The sequence below is a fragment of the Gouania willdenowi genome, chromosome 9 (genome assembly GCF_900634775.1).
Source record: "Gouania willdenowi chromosome 9, fGouWil2.1, whole genome shotgun sequence".
Classification (NCBI taxonomy): Eukaryota; Metazoa; Chordata; class Actinopteri; order Blenniiformes; family Gobiesocidae; genus Gouania; species Gouania willdenowi.
In genome coordinates this window covers 31,821,488-31,841,233 of record NC_041052.1, presented here as the reverse complement: position 1 = coordinate 31,841,233, position 19,746 = coordinate 31,821,488, and the positions used below count along the sequence as shown (strand labels likewise).

General features: G+C 36.5%; 2 protein-coding genes across 3 annotated transcripts in view; one reads left to right on the top strand and one right to left on the bottom strand.

The window, feature by feature from the left end:
• LOC114469253 (multiple epidermal growth factor-like domains protein 9) overlaps positions 1–4,838 on the bottom strand; it is a 30,111-nt gene extending 25,273 nt beyond the window's left edge. The window contains exon 1 of the mRNA XM_028456564.1: positions 4,509–4,838. Within this exon, the coding sequence (XP_028312365.1) occupies positions 4,509–4,728 (220 nt within the window). The 5' untranslated portion in view covers positions 4,729–4,838. The remainder of the gene's footprint in view (positions 1–4,508) is intronic.
• A 1,429-nt stretch (positions 4,839–6,267) lies between these two features.
• On the top strand, positions 6,268–19,178 carry LOC114469259 (serine/threonine-protein phosphatase 6 catalytic subunit). 2 transcript variants are annotated; one of them, XM_028456575.1, is made up of 7 exons: positions 6,268–6,401; positions 12,144–12,239; positions 12,327–12,392; positions 14,393–14,534; positions 14,597–14,676; positions 17,096–17,305; positions 18,630–19,178. In XM_028456575.1, the coding sequence occupies exons 1-7, from the start codon at positions 6,327–6,329 to the stop codon at positions 18,876–18,878; spliced, it is 918 nt and encodes a 305-aa protein (XP_028312376.1). In that variant the 5' UTR covers positions 6,268–6,326; the 3' UTR covers positions 18,879–19,178. The 2 variants fall into 2 exon arrangements, with proteins under 2 accessions (XP_028312376.1, XP_028312378.1); XM_028456577.1 differs by lacking the exon at positions 12,327–12,392.
• Positions 19,179–19,746: the final 568 nt, after the last annotated feature.

Below are 19,746 nucleotides of genomic sequence, written 5' to 3'. Positions count from 1 at the left end.
AAAAACAATCACCTTTTCTTTGTCCAAACCTTGCCGTCACTAAACATCATTTAAATTTGTGAACGAAAAGCATGCTTTATTGTCTTCAATATGTTATTGTTTCATTTATTCAGACAAACTTTTTTCAGGAAATCTACTTTGACGCCTCTGAGGAAGACTGACAGCTTACAGTTAAAACATGTCAGGAAATCAAAGTAAATTTCCTGAAAAAATGTGTCTTTTTTAAAAAAAGAAAACAAAATAAACTTGCTGGAATCATTTATTGTCTTTAATTAAGGCCACTGTGATCACGGAAAACGGACAGAAAATAAACAGAATATACTTACTGAAACGGAAAAATCATTATTACTATTATTTCTTTTTTTAATTATTCTCAAACACAATTTTACACAAATTTACATGCAATTTGTCTTTGTAATCAGGCAATGAGAAGGAAATATCTATTCTTGCCAATATCAACGTTAATTTTGTCAATAAAAGTGACAATAACTACATTTTGACTAATTTAAAACAAAAACATACATGTTAACAAAAAGTACATCAATATTCACTACCAGTCAAAAGTTTTAGAACACCCTAATAAGTTATTTATTGCAATTCAAGTCGTGGAAGTCCAATAGCTTGAAATGGTACAAAGGTAAGCACTGAACAGCCAGAGGTTAAAAAAAAAGGTTTGGTTTCCCAAAACTGAAAAATAATGTACATTTCAGAATTTTACAAATAGGCCTTTTTCAGGGAACATGAAGTAGGTTAACAATTTAAAACTGTTCTGCAGCAATGAAGGTTGAATCAGCCTTGAAAGCTGGTGCTAATAATTCCTACACATGTTCCAACTTTTCTTGGTTACTTACAACCTCCCTCTGTTTACATCAAAGCAGTGTTGGAACACACTGTCCTTTGATGTGTCATACGTATAGAATACATTCTGGTCTATAAATTGATTCCATGGTTTATTTTTCAACTCAAATTGCTTATTTGTTCTATACTTTCCTTTCAGAATGACACAATAAACTGAATAATTTTCAGTAAAAAAACTGTAAAACATGCGGTGTGACCGGTAGTGTATATTTATATTTTCACTGACTAATAAAAACAGTCGACTGTATTTGTAACAGGTTTAGTCAACTGAAATTTGAATGTAATTTAGTCGACTAAAAGTAGACTATAACTGAAATAGTTCTGATGACTACATTTTGACTTATAAGACTAAGTGGCCTTTTAGTCAAAAGACCATGACTAAAACTAAATCAAAATTACCACTGGTGATATGATGGATTTCACCTTCTAAAATGGATAAAACGAAAGCATTAAAAAAATAAAATGAGGTTTTCATTAGCTAGCATTGGTTTGCCGTCTTTATGGTTCTTGTTGTTAATACATGTCGGCTTTACTATGTTATCTTTATGGTTTTATCGTTATGAGTGCTAATGTTAGCATTGTTACAGTTAATGACTTTATCGTCTTCCAACTTACAGTCATTGCCAACTTTATCGATATAATGTAGGGGTGTAACTTTTCCTTTTTTACAACAATTGGATTCTAATCACGATTCGTTGTTGCCGATTTGATTCATGGATGATATTGGTTCATTTAGAACGATTCGATACAAAATGATTCAGTGACTTGAAATCGATTCAGTAACTTTTTATTCCAAATAATAATATAAACAGTGTGAGTGAAATAAATCCTGGACAGTGCAGGTGAGCTTTCATAGATTCCTGTTTGTTGTAAGGGAATCGTCTATAAAATAATTATGGACATAAACAAACGAGTAAAAAACATTTCATGTCAAATGTTTTCACATTTTATTTGAATAAAGTCCAACTAACACTTCAGTTTAAATTAGCAAGACGTTAACTTTTCCTTGTATCGATACAATCGATTGATTACCTTTTAAAACGATTTTAGATTGATTAGCGTCATCATGAACTTGCCGAGCACAGATGGATCTAGTTGGATCTTAGGAATATAAGTCAATTCATCGATCTAATGGATGAATCGCTACAGACTTTGTATTATATTGTCATGATCGTGCTCTTCATTAACGTTGTTGTCGCGTTTGTGGGTGTTGCCATTATCATCGTTGGGAACTATTCTTTGATATTTCTACATTGGGCTCGAATTGAAAAAACACAAACATCAAATCGAAACTGCAGACTTAAGAGCCACCATCAAACATCAAACCAAAGATCACGATGACATCACAAACTTAAGATTGTTCCAAGGTTTTAATGGTAAAACTAGAACACAGGTAATCACATTAGTTTCTCAAAAATGAGCCTATTTTTCATCACATTTGCATAAATGTTGATGTGAGGAACACACTGGAGGTCACAGTTTTTATTTACAAGCTAAAAAAAATGTAAAAAGTAGAAATGAATTCCAGAAAATGAAGTAATGAATAAATCTAAAAATGGATCAAAACTCTCAATTCACAAGCTGAGAAGCACAACCACAAAATGGAAAACAACACGACAAAATATTCACTAAAAAGGACAATGATGATGCAAATAGATGAAGACGCAACACACAATCCAAGGAAAGAGAGAGAATCTACAAAACTATTGAGAGAATAATCAAGAAGAATCAAGACACAAATGGAAATAAAAAATAATGTCAGCTGATTTTTTTTTTAAAAAAACAACAACAAATGATGATTTTTGACAATTCCACAGTTGTCTCCTTTTAGGACACAGAACCTACCAAAATAAAATGACAGTGACACAAAACAACAACTAAAGGACACAAAATCCCAGTAAAAGAAGAAGCAGGTTCCGCATGATCTAAGTGTGTATAAATACTGTCTATGAACACACAGTAAGTGGACATCAAAACACACAAAGCTTCCAAAATAGAAGGAAGAAACACAAATCCTAAAGAGATACACACACACACACACACACACACACACACACACACACACACACACACACACACACACACACACACACACACACACACACACACACACACACACACACACACACAATTATATATATATCACCCAAGGTCACAAATAAATCAATATTAAAATTATTTCTAAATATCACCACCGTGGGATAAAGAAAGGACCATCTTATCTCACAATAACAGAACACGTACGTAAAGACAAAAATACACAATACGACTAAAACAATATCACATTTACCAAAATAAGATACAAAATTAGTAAGTGTGATGAAAATAAAACAAAATAAGTCCATGACACAGTATGACTAAGTATAACAAAGTAAAACATCAAAGTCCATAATCAGACCTAACTTATTAAAATAAACATGAAATAGACCATTTATAACAAAATTAACCAAATACTAGAATTAAAGCACTATCAAAACTAAGACTAAAATGAGCACAAATATATCAAATAGGATAAAAAATGACTGAAAATAAGAATTTAAAAAGGAAATTACCAAAAAAAAAAAAGACAGAAAATTACAAAAATGTGACACAAAATGTCTAAAATGAGACACTAATGACTAAATAACATGAAATGTCTCAAAATAAGACAAATAAAGACCACAAATAAGACAAAATTAATAAAAGTAAAATATGAATTACCAAACTAAGACACAAATAACAAAATAACACACAAAATAAGGCACAATTTACCAAAATAAGACGTTACCAACGTAAGAGACATACATTTCCTGGATACTACCAAATTAAGACTAGATTTACCAAGATAAGGGGCAGAATGAGACACAAAATAAATAAATATCACCATGATAGAACTAAATTTAACAAAATAAAAGACAACTTTAGATGAAGGCTCTAATGCTGTGGTGATCCAGTCTGGTTCTGGAGAGCTCCGGCCCTGCATGTCTTAGAGGTCTTTTTGGTAAATGGTAATGGACTTGATTTATACAGTATAGCGCTTTAGTCCCACACTGAAGTAGCCTCAAACTTCACAATATAAGCTCATTCACCTATGCACACACCATGCAAGGCACTGGTCAACCACTGGGAACACGTTAGGGTTTAATGTCTTGCCCAAGGACACTTCGACACAAACACATAGACTGGAATCAAACTCCCAACCTCTTGATTTGAAGAAGACCGCCTCTACCACCAAAACCATGGTCGCCTTCTTTGAATCCAATGATGGTTTGTCATCATGCAGCTCTACAGAAAGTCTGACACATTCAGCATCTAAAACAGGCAGGACAGGAGCTCTCCAGGACCTCTGATCTACAGGGTAGCCAGGTGAGGACACACACACACACACACACACACACACACACACACACACACACACACACACACACACACACACACACAGGGAGGAGGGGCTGCTGTCACTGCTCACTTTGGCTTGGCCTCGATATGAAGATGTACAACAATAGAGCACCCACGCGCACGCACACACGCACAATCACAGTGTTTGGTATGTAAACCCGCACGGGCACGCACAGCCACAGTGGTGTGTGCGGTGCTGCAGCACCTCTGGCTGTCACAGGGGGTTCGGAGGTTAGGGTTAGGGGTTAGGCTGGAGGCTCTCCATCACTCACCTCGGCTCGTGTCCACGCTGCGGTCCGCGGCCCACGCCTCGTTGTCCGCGCGCTCGGACACCGCGGACGCGCCGCCGGTCCGCAGCGTCTTCTCCACGGGCAGGCTCGCCTCCGCGGAGATGTGCGGGCCTCGGTGTGCGCTGCCGCGGAAGGGCCCGCCGCTCACGCACACGCACAGCAGCAGCAGCGCGGGGATGCGCACGGAGGACGGCGGGCTCATCGTGGCTCCTCACGGCCCGGTTAGAGCTCACCGAGCACCGACATCAACGCTCCGTCCGTCCGCCATCGACTGTCTGCGGCCGGAGCTCCACCTGCGCTGCAACCAAGCCCGGAGTCTGACGGACAGCCGGGACAGCCAATGGGAGGCCGGGATGCACGCAGCGTGCCGCCCTCCTTCGGCTCTGATTGGACAGAAGGAAACAATATGTAGTAAAAACGCTGCACTGCTCTTTATATCGATCATCACTGATTTCATTCATAAATAACAATATACAGACAAAACAAGCCGCAAATAATTTGAACTAATTATACGAAAAATTACATTTAACAACTGTGACTGTGAACATCCGTCCTTATATCACGGCTTCATCATCTATGAATGATGTACAAACACATCAGCCATTAGGACCTACACTGCACTATTTAAGGATGTTCACAGTGTGTATACTGTTACATTTTTTCGTATGACCCGCTCTGTCTGTCAGTAGTTTGTTATACCACATAATGTTAGCTTGTTAGTCAGTCCACTGTTGTTTATTCCACTTTGAATTTGATGATCGTTGTACTTGCGTTTAGTTATTCTTGATCAAATCATTGTGCTCCAACCACCACACTCCAACTAAACCCTGATTATCTATGTATTTATCTATTTATTTATTCACAGCATGTAGTATTTGTAAAGTATTTTTTAATTATATTAATAATGTTATTAATTATATAAATATTAAAATGTTGTTTAATCCAGTGTTAATATGTATCGCTACTATAATAGGCAGCTATACCTTATTTATTTAATACATTGATTTTGTATTTGATTGCAATAATATTAATAATAATAATAATTTAGAGTTAATTGGGTACACAATGCATATTAAAATAAGTTAAAAAAAAATTAAAAAAAAAAAAAAAAAAAAAACATCTAGCTCTGACGGACACACATATAAGCCAATAGAAACCCTGGATTCATAGAGAGTGCCGCCCTCTACCTGCTGTGATTGGACGGGAGGAGACAATATGTAGTAAATCTACGATGGGTCTTTATATCAGTCATCACTAATTTCATTTTTTTTAAAAATACAAAAAAAACAATATACACACAAAACATCATGTGTAGTTAAAAAATGTACTCAAATATATGTTTTTAAACATCAAAGAATACGTTTCAGAGAGAGAGAGAGAGAGAGAGAGAGAGTGTATTTATTTTTATTCCAAATCTTTATCTCCTAAGATGTACAAACAGAACAGTCATAACGCACTGTCTTACATTCTTTCTTTAGGATTACCGGAATTAAACATGCTCGCCTTAAGAAAGTATATTAACACTTTATGCTGCTGGTCCTCTTTTTTAATATAAAAATAAAATGGATAAATTTTTTAGTAAAATTACAACATAATAAAATTGTAAAATAAATAAATGAATAACCAGATTAAAAAGTGAAGTCTAAATATTGAAATGTAATTATTTACGGGCTAAAACTAACGCTAAAAAAATATTTTTGTTATTATTAATACTCCTAACCCTCCTGTCCGGGAGGTGGCGGTCAATGATTTAAGTGGCCGCTCTTCGCTCTTTGCAGATGACGTCATACTTTGAGCACCATGGCGCCTCTGGATTTGGATAAATACGCAGAAATCGCCAAACAGTGTAAATATTTGCCTGAAAACGACCTAAAGGTAATTATAATTTCTATTTCAAAGTAAGTGTTAGTTACATACAGTCAGGTTCTGCGTTCAGTGCTGATTTATGACGTGAAACGGCAGGATAAGCGACTGTTAGCATGGGCGAGCTAATGATGCTAACCAGTGTAACAGTTCCCTTTAACAGAGCAAACATGAAACTTTATAAAGTGTCAGCGGGTTTTATCAGCGGCTGTTGTCACACACTTTCAGACCCAAGGGCGTCCGTTTGCTTTGAAGAGTGGAGAGGGCAATAGCTATCAGTAAAAGTGAATTTAAGACGATGGCTGCGTCCGAATAGTTTTTCCTATCAACATTTCCATAACCCCGTGGATGACGTCACTGGGTTAAGGTAAGGAGTTAGGAAACGGCCATCACGTTTGTTTTGGGCCGTGGCTATTGATACGGAAACGTATCAATAGACCAGTCTATGCATACGCAGCGCCCCTCATTGGCCAGTTTAGGTGACGTGATAGGTGCACCACATGACTTAAAGTTTAGTCAGTTTTATTTTAGCTCATATTTATTTTTAGCAACCCCGCTGACCTTTTTATTTTAGCCCTAACCCAGGAATTACCCTAAAATGTTTATTTTTTTGTATATGTATTTATAAAGGTGGAATTTGGCATGTTAAATATGTCAAAATGAAAAAATATATATGTCAACAGTGGAATTTTAACCCACGGCAGTGAAAGGAAGAATCTTTGCGGCAATCCTGACACAGTGAAAACACAGGCACATTACGCTTATGGTCCGGAAAACGTACCCGTAGTCCTTGGGGCTATTGATATGTTTCCGTATCAATAGACACATCCTTTGTTTTTACAATCAGATGCACTTCAACTAGGTGACGTAATAATCTGACTGCCGCGTAGGATAGTGACATCTGCCGTGCTGAAAAAACTACACATTTCTGAAAATGAACTACTAAAAACACATTTGTAAAGCTTTCCCCTCATATAATCTCATAAATCACACAGTTTGAATGTAAATCAAAGGAAAAGAGGCTACCAGACTACGAGGAATAAAAGTGAAACTAAAATTTCCACTCAGAAATATGAATTATGTTGAATAAAACATCTCCGTCAGACATCGTGCGATTCCGTAAGCACTCGGGTGTAAATTTCCCTTTAAATGTTGTTGCCGCAAGGAATTGTGAGTCAGCATTATCTTATCTTCTTTGGTAAAGGATACATCAGTGTTTTCTAGGCTAAAGGAGGTAAAAAAGGAAGCATGGAGTCTCTTTTCCTGAGCTTAAAGAGAACTCTGACGTTCTTTATCATGGCCACTACTTAAACACTTTCGGGGGTGAAGAAACAGTGGATAGGAAAGGAGATAGGAGGTACTATTCGGATGCAGCCGATAACAATAATTGATTTTTGGCCGTGGCTATCCATACGCAGCTGTATCAATATACCAACATTCTATCCGTACGTATCGCCCCTCATTGGCCAGTTTAGCACAATATATTAATACATAGATTCCTAAACTACATATTGGACTAACTGTAACCCTAACCCACGTTACGGACTAACTAACCCTAACCTTCTGAATTGGATTTTAATTTCTTGCAAGGAATGGTCACATAACTTTCGGTAACGTAATAGGCCACGCACGACTAGCACTGGGCGGTTGTCCTTACGGCTATGTAATAATGGCCACTTTGTTGATTTCACGTTAGGTAAGGTCACTATAAAATGCATCAGCGATGCAACATGAAATCACCGATTTCATGTGATTGTCATGTGTTGAATAAAAATCTCTTGAGATTGGCTCAGCCAATGATCAGCTCCAGGAGGTTAAGATTGCCTGTGAGTACTGTAACAATCAGACGACGTCTATGTGAAGCCAAGCTACCAGGCAGAAGTCCCCGCAAAGTCTCATTGTTAAAAAACAGACATGTGCTGAAGCGGTTACAATTTGCCAAAAAACACATTGACTGGCCTGAAAAGAAATGGCGTAATATTTTGTGGACTGATGAACGTAAGATTGTTCTTTTTGGGTCTAAGGGCCACAGACAGTTTGTCAGTTTGTCCTGCAAACACTTAATTCAAGCCACAGTGAAGACGGTGAAGCATGGTGGTGCAAGCATCATGATATGGGGATGTTTCTCGTACTATGGTGTTGGTCCTATTTATTGCATACCAGTGATCATGGATCAGTTTGAGTACATCATAATACTGGAAGAAGTCATGTTGTGAAGAGGAAATGCCCTTGAAATGGGTGTTTCAACAAGACAATGACCCCAAACACACCAGCAGATGTCAACACAGCTATTTTTTTTAACATTAAATTTCTTGACTTTCTGTAAAATATTATCAAATTCAATTACTTTTTCCAATTTTCTTATTTTGAAATAGAATGTGCAGTGTCCCCAATGCATTTGTGTTCATTAAAATACAATTCATTTGAATAATTTTGACCTTTTTAAACACACTGCTATTATTATGAACATAACTGTATATCACTGTAGCAAAAATCATTATAAAGTGAATTTTCCATAATACTGCCCCTTTAAATTTGATGAAAATGTTGATTTATTTTTGGATTTCAGTACAAAGTAAAACAAATCAGTTACTATCTTTTGTGTTTTCAGACAGCTGCTGCTACTCTTGACTGATTGAATGAACAGAATTCGCTAAATGTTTACCTGCATTAATTAGTTAACCAAAACAACAGAGTTTTATTCAGTAATATATGCTACTATGGAGAGAAAGTATGTACAAAGTTAGGAATCGACAACAGGCTAATGTTCCAGAACTTTCCATCACTTGAACTACTAACAGACCCACCTGTGGAAGAACTGGGTGACACAGTCAACCCATTTCTTCTTTCTTTCCAAAACAAATAAAATTAGTGTTACCAAATACTAGGGCTGGGCAAAAAATCGATTTAATCAAATTTGTAGATAAAAACGATTTTTATTTTGCAAATTCAAGTTTTTTTAATTTAATTTAATTTTATGCATTTTAACATACCTTATGTCTGCAGTAGGGATGTAACGATTAATCGTAAGGCAGTTAAAAATCGATTCATAGGTATCACGGTTGATATCGATTTTCTGACAATTGAATCGCAGTACTTTTTTTAAACAGCAGAGGGCGGTATCCGGAAGTGTTGGCGGCGGGAGGAGTCTGCTAATACTTTCTTTCTGGCCGCCTTCTACTCTTAAATATGTTAATAAATGATTAATTACCCCTTTAGCACCGAAAGAATATTTGTAATATTACTTGAATATCTGTAAAAGTCAAGTTTTTTTATTAGCTCTGTCTGCTAGCGCATAGCATCTCTTCTTCACTGCAAGATATCTGCATGCCAACCGACCACTGGGTTACCAGCCCCTCTGCTGGTCCAAACAAATATGACGTAAATCAGTGCAATGACGGTTTTTTTTTTTTTTAAAGTCCAATTGTTAAGGCACAAAATACATTTTCAGTTGCACTTTTAAAAGAAGAAGAACTATTATGCAGTTTTGCATTGTTTATTATAGAACCAGAATTGAAATTAATAGGCTTAATTTTCATTTGTTGTATTCCTTTATTTATTTAATTCAAGATTTATTTTTAGTTAAATTGCATTGTTTTGAATAGTTTATCAAGGAATTCTTTTGACAATGAAAAATAAAAGGAAAATAATACAGTATTTTCTAGTTTTTTTCCCCAAAAAAAATTTGTCTACAGTCCCATTTTGTAAATGAAAAAATCGTGAGAGAATCGTATCGTGAACCCAGTATCGTGAATCGAATCGTAGTTGAGTGAATCGTTACATCCCTAGTCTGCAGTCATTTTTAAGAACTTTGAGAGAAAAAAAATTCTTTAAAAAATCAGGTTTTTTTTTTTCGGCAAAATTGCCCAGCCCTACCAAATACATTGTAAATACTAGAAAGGCACTCGGAGCACGCAGACCTCCACCAAGCTCAGATAACACACTCCAGTCACGGTAACATGGTAAACTCAGGATTACCATGACTACCTGTCAAACATTGAGCTGTGTTACCATGACTACCTGTCAAACATTGAGCTTTCTTGACTCTGAGAGAACCTATGACATCATCAAGTTCCACAGTGTGGATTTGAAAATGCATGGGATATATATATATATATATATATGTATATATATATACTTCCTTTTGGTAGAACATCACCAGAATGTAATCATCTGTTCCTTGTTCCATTTGTCAATTTTCCTGAAAATTTCATCCAAATCTGTTCATAAGTTTTCAAGTTATCTTGCTAACTGACAGACAGCATCACACTGCATTAGCATTAGCATAGCATAGAATTCTGACATCATCAGTTAAAACATTCTAATTGGAACACTGATGACATCACTGTTGATGACATCATCAGTGTTGTCATTGGAACACTGATGACATCACTGTTCTTTCTAAAACAATGTTTAACAGAAGTTCCGCAGTGTGGATGAGAAAAAGAATGGGATAGGAGATTTATATATATATATATATATATATATATATATATATATATATATTTTTTTTTTCCTTTGGTAGCCAGAGCACCACCAAAATGTAATCACCCGTTCCTTGTCCCATTTATCAATTTTCCTGAAAATTTCATCCAAATCCGTTCATAATTTTTCAAGTTACCGGTATCTTGCTAATAGAATGACAGACAGACAGAATGACGTACAGACAAATCGTTTCTGCACTTTGCTCTTGGAGTTGGCGGAGGTCATAAGTGTGATTGTGCGTTTATCACAGAGTAATAAATTGTAATCACGTGTGTGTGGTGAGGACAAAAAGGCCATGGACAATTGGGGGGAGGCTCATCCCCCCCTAAACTGAGGCCTATGATCAGACCAATGTATTTGGTGCACCTTACAGCGATACTGTGCTTTTTATTTTAGAGAGAGATGTTTTTATCTTATATTGTCATGGTCAGTACATTAGTAGTTTTATTAAAAAGTATTTTGACCTTTAATACACATCACAGAACAGAACTTTTTTGTAAAATACTTAAAGTATTTACACTCATTTATATATATAGATACACATACACACAGTATATACAGTATATTTAACATATTAAATAAATCTTTAATCAAAAAATGAAAAAAACAAGTGATGTAGAAATTGTATTCCTTGTTTTATTATTGTTTTAGAACATGAATGGTAATGGAAACATGACTTGCAAAGGAGCCATTTAAAGGAAAAAATGTTGATAGAAAGAAATAATTAGGTGAAATAATATGTGACAAGAAAAATTATAATATGTAAGATGAATAAAAAAAAAACAAAACTACATTTTATACACATATTTTCATCAGGTCATGTTCAAACGTCAGTGTCACGTGCAGGTGTAGGTGCAGACCCAAATGCAGGGGTGGAGGCAGAGCTCAGGTGCAATAAACCAATATTTATTGTTCTTTGAGGCATGGTCAGACAAGCAGGGATTTCCCACACAGGTGGTCAGTCCAGGGAGGCAGCGGTAATCAAAAAACACAAAAAGGCAAACCAAGAGCAAGGAGCGAGGGTAAACAAGAAGAATGTCCAAATGCAGGAATCACTGGCATGAAACCGAGCCCAGATCACAAGTGAGAAACGTAGTCAATGTCCCAGCACTGAACTGAGGCAACGCCTCCCCATCTATACACATAAGTTAATTGCAGCTGGCCAAGAGTTCCTGACTGTTCTACAAAATAAAACTCCATCCTGACAGTGTTTAATTTGTGAGTTTAGAAACATTTTTAGCTTGTGTGTGTGTTTTTTTCTTTTTACAGAGGTTGTGCGACTATGTGTGTGATCTCCTGCTGGAAGAGTCCAATGTTCAGCCTGTTTCCACTCCTGTGACTGTGTGTGGAGACATCCATGGACAGGTACACACACACACACACACACACACACACACACAAACCAACATGCCTGTAGTCCTCAAATGATGTTTCTAAATGTGTGTGTTACAGTTTTATGATCTGTGTGAGCTTTTCCGCACCGGTGGACAAGTCCCCGACACCAACTACATCTTTATGGTTTGTTTTCTTCTTTTGTTTCTCAGAAAGCGTCTCATCCACGATCATTGTTTAATCTGCACCTATGATGGGTTCATTTCAAAACAGTCTTTTGGACCTTGTTTGACTGATTACCGATTACTACCGAGACGGGAAACTTTTATCTCAGCGGGGGCCAACAAACTGTGATTGTATCTGATCTGAGGGTCACATGAGCAACACTCATGTCAGCATTAGAATAAAGACCAATCAGAGCATTAAAACAGTAAACATCAAAGGATTGGTGTGATTTTTGAGTGATTTTGTCTGTTTTTCTCTCTTCTTGTGTGCATGTTGTTTTGATTCAATTTGGTGTTATTTTTTTATTGTCCTTTTGTGTTTTTTGGAAACATATTTCTATTGTTTTTTGGTATTATTTTCTGTCACTTTGTGTATTTTTGTTGTCATTGGTATATTCTTCTCCGTTGTGTTTATCTCTCATTTTGTGTATTTATGTAGTCGTCTTGTGTGTTTTGTGAGTAATTCTCTGTATATTTGTTGTCATATTGTGTTTTGAGTCGTTTTGTGTTTTTTATGCTGTCAAGTGTTATTTTGGAGTCATTTTTGTAGTCATGATGGGCATATACTACGAAGCTAGATAATTATATCCTGGATTTATCTCCATTAGCGAGCTTCAGCTAACCAAACATTCTCCGTCAGACAGAAGCTGTACTACGAATCTAGATTACAACTCGCTGAGATAAGTGAGTTGATTTCACCCTGACGACGTGTGCTCTTGTGACAGAGGTGGAGATTATAGCGTCAGACCAATCACAATCACAGAGGAACTGTAGAGCAATTTACGTCACAACTGGGCAATAATTCGAATGATTTAAAATCAATAATTCAGACCAAAAGCAACACTGTTGCTGCAGTAAAAGCAGGAAGTAATTAATGCAGGAATTGATGAGTGTTAATGCTTAAATCATTGAGATTATAAACAGACACTTTCACTTTTACCTTGTCCGTGCCTCTGATGCTGCGTTCATCAGAGTTGGACAATATTTGTATTTTACATTATCTTACAGGACTGAGGTTCTCTGCATCAACACACAATATATGAATGAATTGATTATATAATTAAGTTAAGTCAGTCCATCAGTTATAAATTGATATGTTTCCTATCGGATGTCATTGAGTAAATGAAAGCATAAATATTCTCTCTCTCTCCTGTCAGCATCACATCAGATGTGACACAGTGACGTGTTCACAATGATCCTCCTTTTATTGGACAGGTCGTTTCTAAAGAACTGATCGGTCAGGAGGCGGGACTTTAGTGCTCGCTCATATCCTAGCCAGAATAAAACCTGGTCCCGACCAGGTTAGTCAATCAGCCTGTTACTATGGTGATTTAGCCCTGTAAGACGTTAGCCAGCTTCCTAGGACAGCACACACTGATTAAATCCCAGAAGTTAGTGCGATAAGAGGAAATCTAGCTCCTTAGTATAGGCCCAATGTGTGTTTTCTGAGGGATTTAGTTTTATTTTTGTTGATTTTTCTTTGGTGTATTTTTGTATGTGTTTTGTGAGTAATTATCTGTATATTTATTATCCTATTGTGATTTTGGAGTCATTTTGTGCATTTTCACTTGTCATGTGTTAATTTAGAGTCATTTTTGTGCTCATAATGCATGTTTTATGAGTCATTTTTGTTTGTTTTCCTTTTTTGTGTATTTATGTTGTCATAATGTGTGTTTTATATGTGTTCTTGTTATGTTTTTGTTTGTTTTTATTTTATTTTTGTTGTGTCTTTTTTGGAGTAATTATTTATTTTGTGCATTTACTTTGGGGGTTGTTAAAAATGAAACTGATTGAAATTGTCTGGAACTAAACAATGATAATTTTGCCTTGTTTTTAATTTTAAAAACAAATCTTGGACATATAAAAAAGTTCCAGTGTTTACAGCGTCTTCGCAGGTGAAAGTTTAACAAAGCTTTCCTCTCAGTGTCTGTGCTCATGCTTTTTCTCTGCTCTGCTCTGCAGGGAGACTTCGTGGACCGAGGTTATTACAGCCTGGAGACGTTCACCTACCTGCTGGTACTGAAGGCCAAGTGGCCAGACCGCATCACGCTGCTACGGGGAAACCACGAGAGCCGGCAGATCACCCAGGTTTACGGCTTCTATGGTGAGCCTCTGCTCCTGCAAACGCCCTCCCCTCCACTCTATCTGACAGTGTGTGTCTTACAGACGAGTGTCAGACCAAGTACGGCAATGCCAACGCCTGGAGATACTGCACCAAAGTGTTCGACATGCTGACCGTCGCTGCTGTGAGTAGCACACACACACACACACACAAATCATACATTAGTTTTCACCTGCATTCCAGGGATGAATAACTACCAGACATCGACAGACACAGGACAGCAGGGGCGGCAACTTTTATCATAGGGGGCGGGGCCACAAACTGATTGGATCTGATCTGAGGGTCACATGATCATCATTCATGTCAGCATTAGAATACCGTTTGTTTTTGTTTGTTTATTTATTTAATTCAAGACATTAAAACAAATTTCTTCATAAAAAACAAAACGTGAAAGAAAAGTAGCTGAAAGTAGTAAAACTATTAACATCTGCTCCCTTCATAAAAAAATAATTATATTAAACCAGTGCTTCTCAAAGTGTGTGGCACGCCCCCTGGTGGGGAATGGAGGTATGATAGGTGGGGTGCGACAAACGAAAATATTTTTTCAATTTAATGCCAATCTTCTTAAAAACCTTTCTTCATTGACAATAAAGATTATTAATAGCACTAAAAAAACCAACACACAAAGAAATTAATAATGAGAATCCTAAAAATGTAGCAGAAATGAAAAGAGGATTAAATTGTTAGACTGCATTAGATATGGACTGGGAACAAAATGTAACAGAATTAAAGTGCATGTAAAGTAAAGCGGAAAAATAAACAAACTTTCAATACCTGATTTATAAAATGTATTTATTTTTTGCAGCTTTTTGGCACAGATTGTACACAAAGTTTGGTGATTTCCTTTATTTTTGACTGCTGAACTTTTATATTAATTTTTTTATGCAGGTGATTAGTTCTATTTAGTTTTTGATTTTTTTTATGAAATAAGATCTCCCTCTTAGTTCATTAAATTTTAAAATGTGTTTTTTGTCAGGAATATTTGGGGGGCAATGGGCGCAGGTGGGGCTAAAGTTTACCTTCGTTCAAAGTTGGAAACGCCCAAAACAGTTTGAGAATCACTGCATTAAACAAAGGCAAAGTGCAACGCAGTCATTGTCAAATCTCATTTAAAACAACCACAACACCGCTACACTTCTGTCGCATATTTCTTCAACATTACGCATTTCACGTTCATTTTTAACATAGTAATTTATTTTGATAATTTTGTAGTCATTATTTAGATTGTTCCATAGTCTGACCCCCTGAACCTAAATGCACCTTTGTTTTATCACTGTTCACTATTTGGGTTTTTCCAATATCTCTATTACTCACAGGTTTTTAGTACTTTCTCTCTTAATGATTTTTTTGGCTTATTTGTGAGTAAGATTTTTAAATGAGCTTTGTACATGGTTTTTAAAATGTTGTTCTATCAAATTATGACATTTTATTATTTTTTGCTATATAAATATTGGGTCACTATGTTCCCTGTTTCCACTTCCAGTAATAATTCTCAGCGATTGTTTTTGTAAAAGAAAAATGTGATTTGTGTATGATTTCCAGGCACTGCTCTACACTTTAATACAATAAGTCAGTTATGGAACCATCAGTGAATTTTATAATATATACAGACTTTAGATTCAGTAACTGCTTTATCTTGTAGGAAACAGCCATCATTTTGGATATTTTAACTTTTGTGTAATCTACATGTGATTCCATCATCCATCATAACACCCAAAAATCTTAATCTAATTTGTTCTTTGTATTTGAACTCCTTCAATAAATAAAGAAGCCTCAATATCTGATGCTTTTGACCAAAAATCATAAATTCACTTACCAGTAATGAAGGGCAACCTGTTTGGATCAAAACATTTTTTAAACTTCTCTTATTCTCATTCTCTACAACTTCAAAGACATGTTTTATATTGCTTCCTGAGTAAAATACAATAATGACCAATCTGAGCATTAAAACAGGAAACTACAAAGGCTTTGTTTGTTTTTGTATATTTTCTTGTCATTTTTGTATATTTTTGTTCATATTTGTATTTGTTGTTTTGTGTGCTTTTTTAATCATATTGTTGATTTTTATTCTCATTTTATGTGTTATGTCATTTTTTGTATTTTTGTTGTTGGTTTCCAATATTTTTCTTTTATTTTTTCTGTTTTTCTAGTCATTTTCTGTTTTGTTCTGGTTACATTTTGTCTGTTTTTGTTGTCATTTGTTGTATTTATGTGTGTTTTTATAAATCCTTTTGACAATTTTCCTATAATATTGTTTGTTTTTGGAGCAAGTTTGTGTGGTAATTTTTGGAGTCGTACAAAGATTCCTATGTTTTGCTTCAATAATTTACAAAATAAGTAAGACCTTTTTAACACACAAAACAATTATTTAAAAATTTTCTGTACACCTTATTCCGAGCCCTTCTGTTGGTACAGTCAGTGTTGGAAGTCTACATAGACAGTACGAGGCCTTTCACAATAAAAGCCCAGTATTTGCTTTTTTCTGTAGTTATTTGTTGTTTTTCCTGGAAATGAGCTCCATGTGTTTCTCTCTCCCCTCACAGCTGATGGATGAGCAGATCCTGTGCGTTCACGGCGGCCTCTCTCCAGACATTAAGACTCTGGATCAGATCCGCACCATCGAGCGCAACCAGGAGATCCCTCACAAAGGAGCCTTCTGTGACCTGGTGTGGTCGGACCCCGAGGACGTGGACACCTGGGCTATCAGCCCCCGAGGAGCCGGCTGGCTGTTTGGGGCCAAGGTCACCAACGAGGTGCGTGAGTTAGCCTTCACGGGTAACTGATAACGGACTGACACACAGCAGGGAAGAGTGTGGAGAGACATTAAACAAGAATACAAAAAACAAGAAATTTACACAAACCCCCAAAAAGACAAAAAAATACAAAAATTTGTCCAAATATACACAAACACTAAACGAGAAAAAAAACATACAAAATACACTGAAAAAAACAAATAATTATACAAAACTATGGTTAAAAAAAACATCAGACATGAAATGATAAGAAAAATGACACAAATACACCAAAATAATGCAAAAAACAAAGCAAAACTATAAAAACACAGAATGAGAAAGCTGCAGTACAACTCTTGTCTTTGAGTACTGACTAGTTGGCAGTACCTGACAGTAACACTGGGCTCATTCTGAAACGAGCAAAACTGGTGAACAAAACAACAGAGAGCAAAGCAACACCTAAATTAAAACGAAAACAACACAGAAAAGATATAAAATGCAGCAAAAATAGACAAAAAACCCTCAAAGAGAACATGACAAAATCAGCTCAAAATACACGACAGAACATTACGAAAATTGTACAAAGTACACTTAAAAAGGCACAAAATAGCACAAAACATTTGTTAAAAATCCCACAAAGACACAAAACTACATGAAAACCCAACAAGAAAAATTACGTAAATCTTTTAAAATGACCAAAAAAACTTACAAAAACACACTAAAGAACAATATCTTAAGGTTTCTCTTGTCCAGACAACATAATTTCAGGAAATTCACTTTGATCTTCTGACATGTGTTGACTGTCAACTGTCAGTCTTCCTCAGAGAGGTTGATCACTTTGATGTGTCCTTGTGAGTTCTTTTTGGGAGTGGCCAACTCTACAGTTCGGTCAGGCTATGTCGTCAGAAAGAACTCATAAGGACACATCAAAGCGATCAGCAGATGCCTCTGAGGAAGACTTGACAGTTGTCAAAACATGTCAGGAGATCAAAGTAAATTTCCTGAAAAAAGTTTTCTGAAGGAATGAAACCTTAAGATATTCTTCAAAAATAAGACAAAATGAACTTGTGTACACTAAAGACCAGATGGAGCAGAGCTGGACTTCAATGCACCTCCTGCTGTTGAGTACTGACTAGTTAGCATGAGCTGGGCTTACTTAGCTGTTGCTGAGCGACTACGGCAGTGTTTTTAACCAGCTGGTCATCATGTCACCTGCTAACCAATTCTGAGAGTTATCTGGTTGTGCTGAGAAGTCAGTCATCAGTTAACACATACACCAGTTTAAACAGAACACAGGCTGGTGTCGTGGTTTCTTTCTAACGTTTCTCTGGGTTTTCTCTCTCAGTTCGTCCACATCAACAACCTGAAGCTGATCTGCCGCGCGCACCAGCTCGTCCACGAAGGCTACAAGTTCATGTTTGACGAAAAGCTGGTGACCGTGTGGTCGGCACCCAACTACTGCTACCGCTGCGGGAACATCGCCTCCATCATGGTGTTCAAAGACGCCAACACCAGAGAGCCCAAGCTGTTCAGGGCCGTTCCCGACTCGGAGAGGGTGATCCCGCCTCGCACCACCACGCCCTACTTCCTGTAGTGACATCAGAGCGCCCGTCAGGGGCGGAGACTGAAGGACCCACACGTTTCATATTCGTCTGTGTCGGCCAATTAATCTGCAGCTTCAACCGCCGGAGAGTTTAAAAATAAAAGCACCTTCCCAGCTGAGGGCCAGAAGGATGTCTCGCTTCTCTGCCTGATCTAAACAAAGCTGTATATTCCACAGTGTGTAAAGATATACTGTGTGTGTGTGTGTGTGTGTTAAGATGTTATCTGAGCTTGTGTAAGTATTTTTCTGTTAACTGTTTTTGTTTTTTTAATAAAGATGTTTAAAAAGAAAGACAAGAAGCAATCATTTCCAGATATTTAAAGCGTTATGATCACATTTGTTCTGATTTTACAGAATAAAAATGAATAATTAACTGCTGTGTGAAGGAGAAGCTTGTGCCTAATCTAAATGAAGCAGTATATTCTACAGTGTGTAGAGATGAACTCTGTATTTAGATGCTTTCACCTCCTGGAAGTATTAATTCTGTTGTAATTAAAATGTGTGAAAAAGGATTCATTTACTAAAATAAAAAAAAAATACACCAAACCAAACATCTTATGTCTATACTACAAGTTGCCTTCTCCTTCACCTGGAAAGGTAAACACGTTTGGAAGGAACATAAAGCTGACACTGCACAAACTGTCAGAGAAAGCCCTGAAAAATGTGGGGGAGACGTTTCTCATCTTTCAGTTAAACAGCTGCATGTTAGTGCATTTAGGAACAGATCTATTTTCAATAAGTCTGTGATGAAGAACAGGAACAGATCTATTCTTCAAACATCTGACAGAGGTTAGAAACAGATCAATTCTTTATACGTCTGTGACAGAGGACAGGAACAGATCTATTCTTTATACATCTG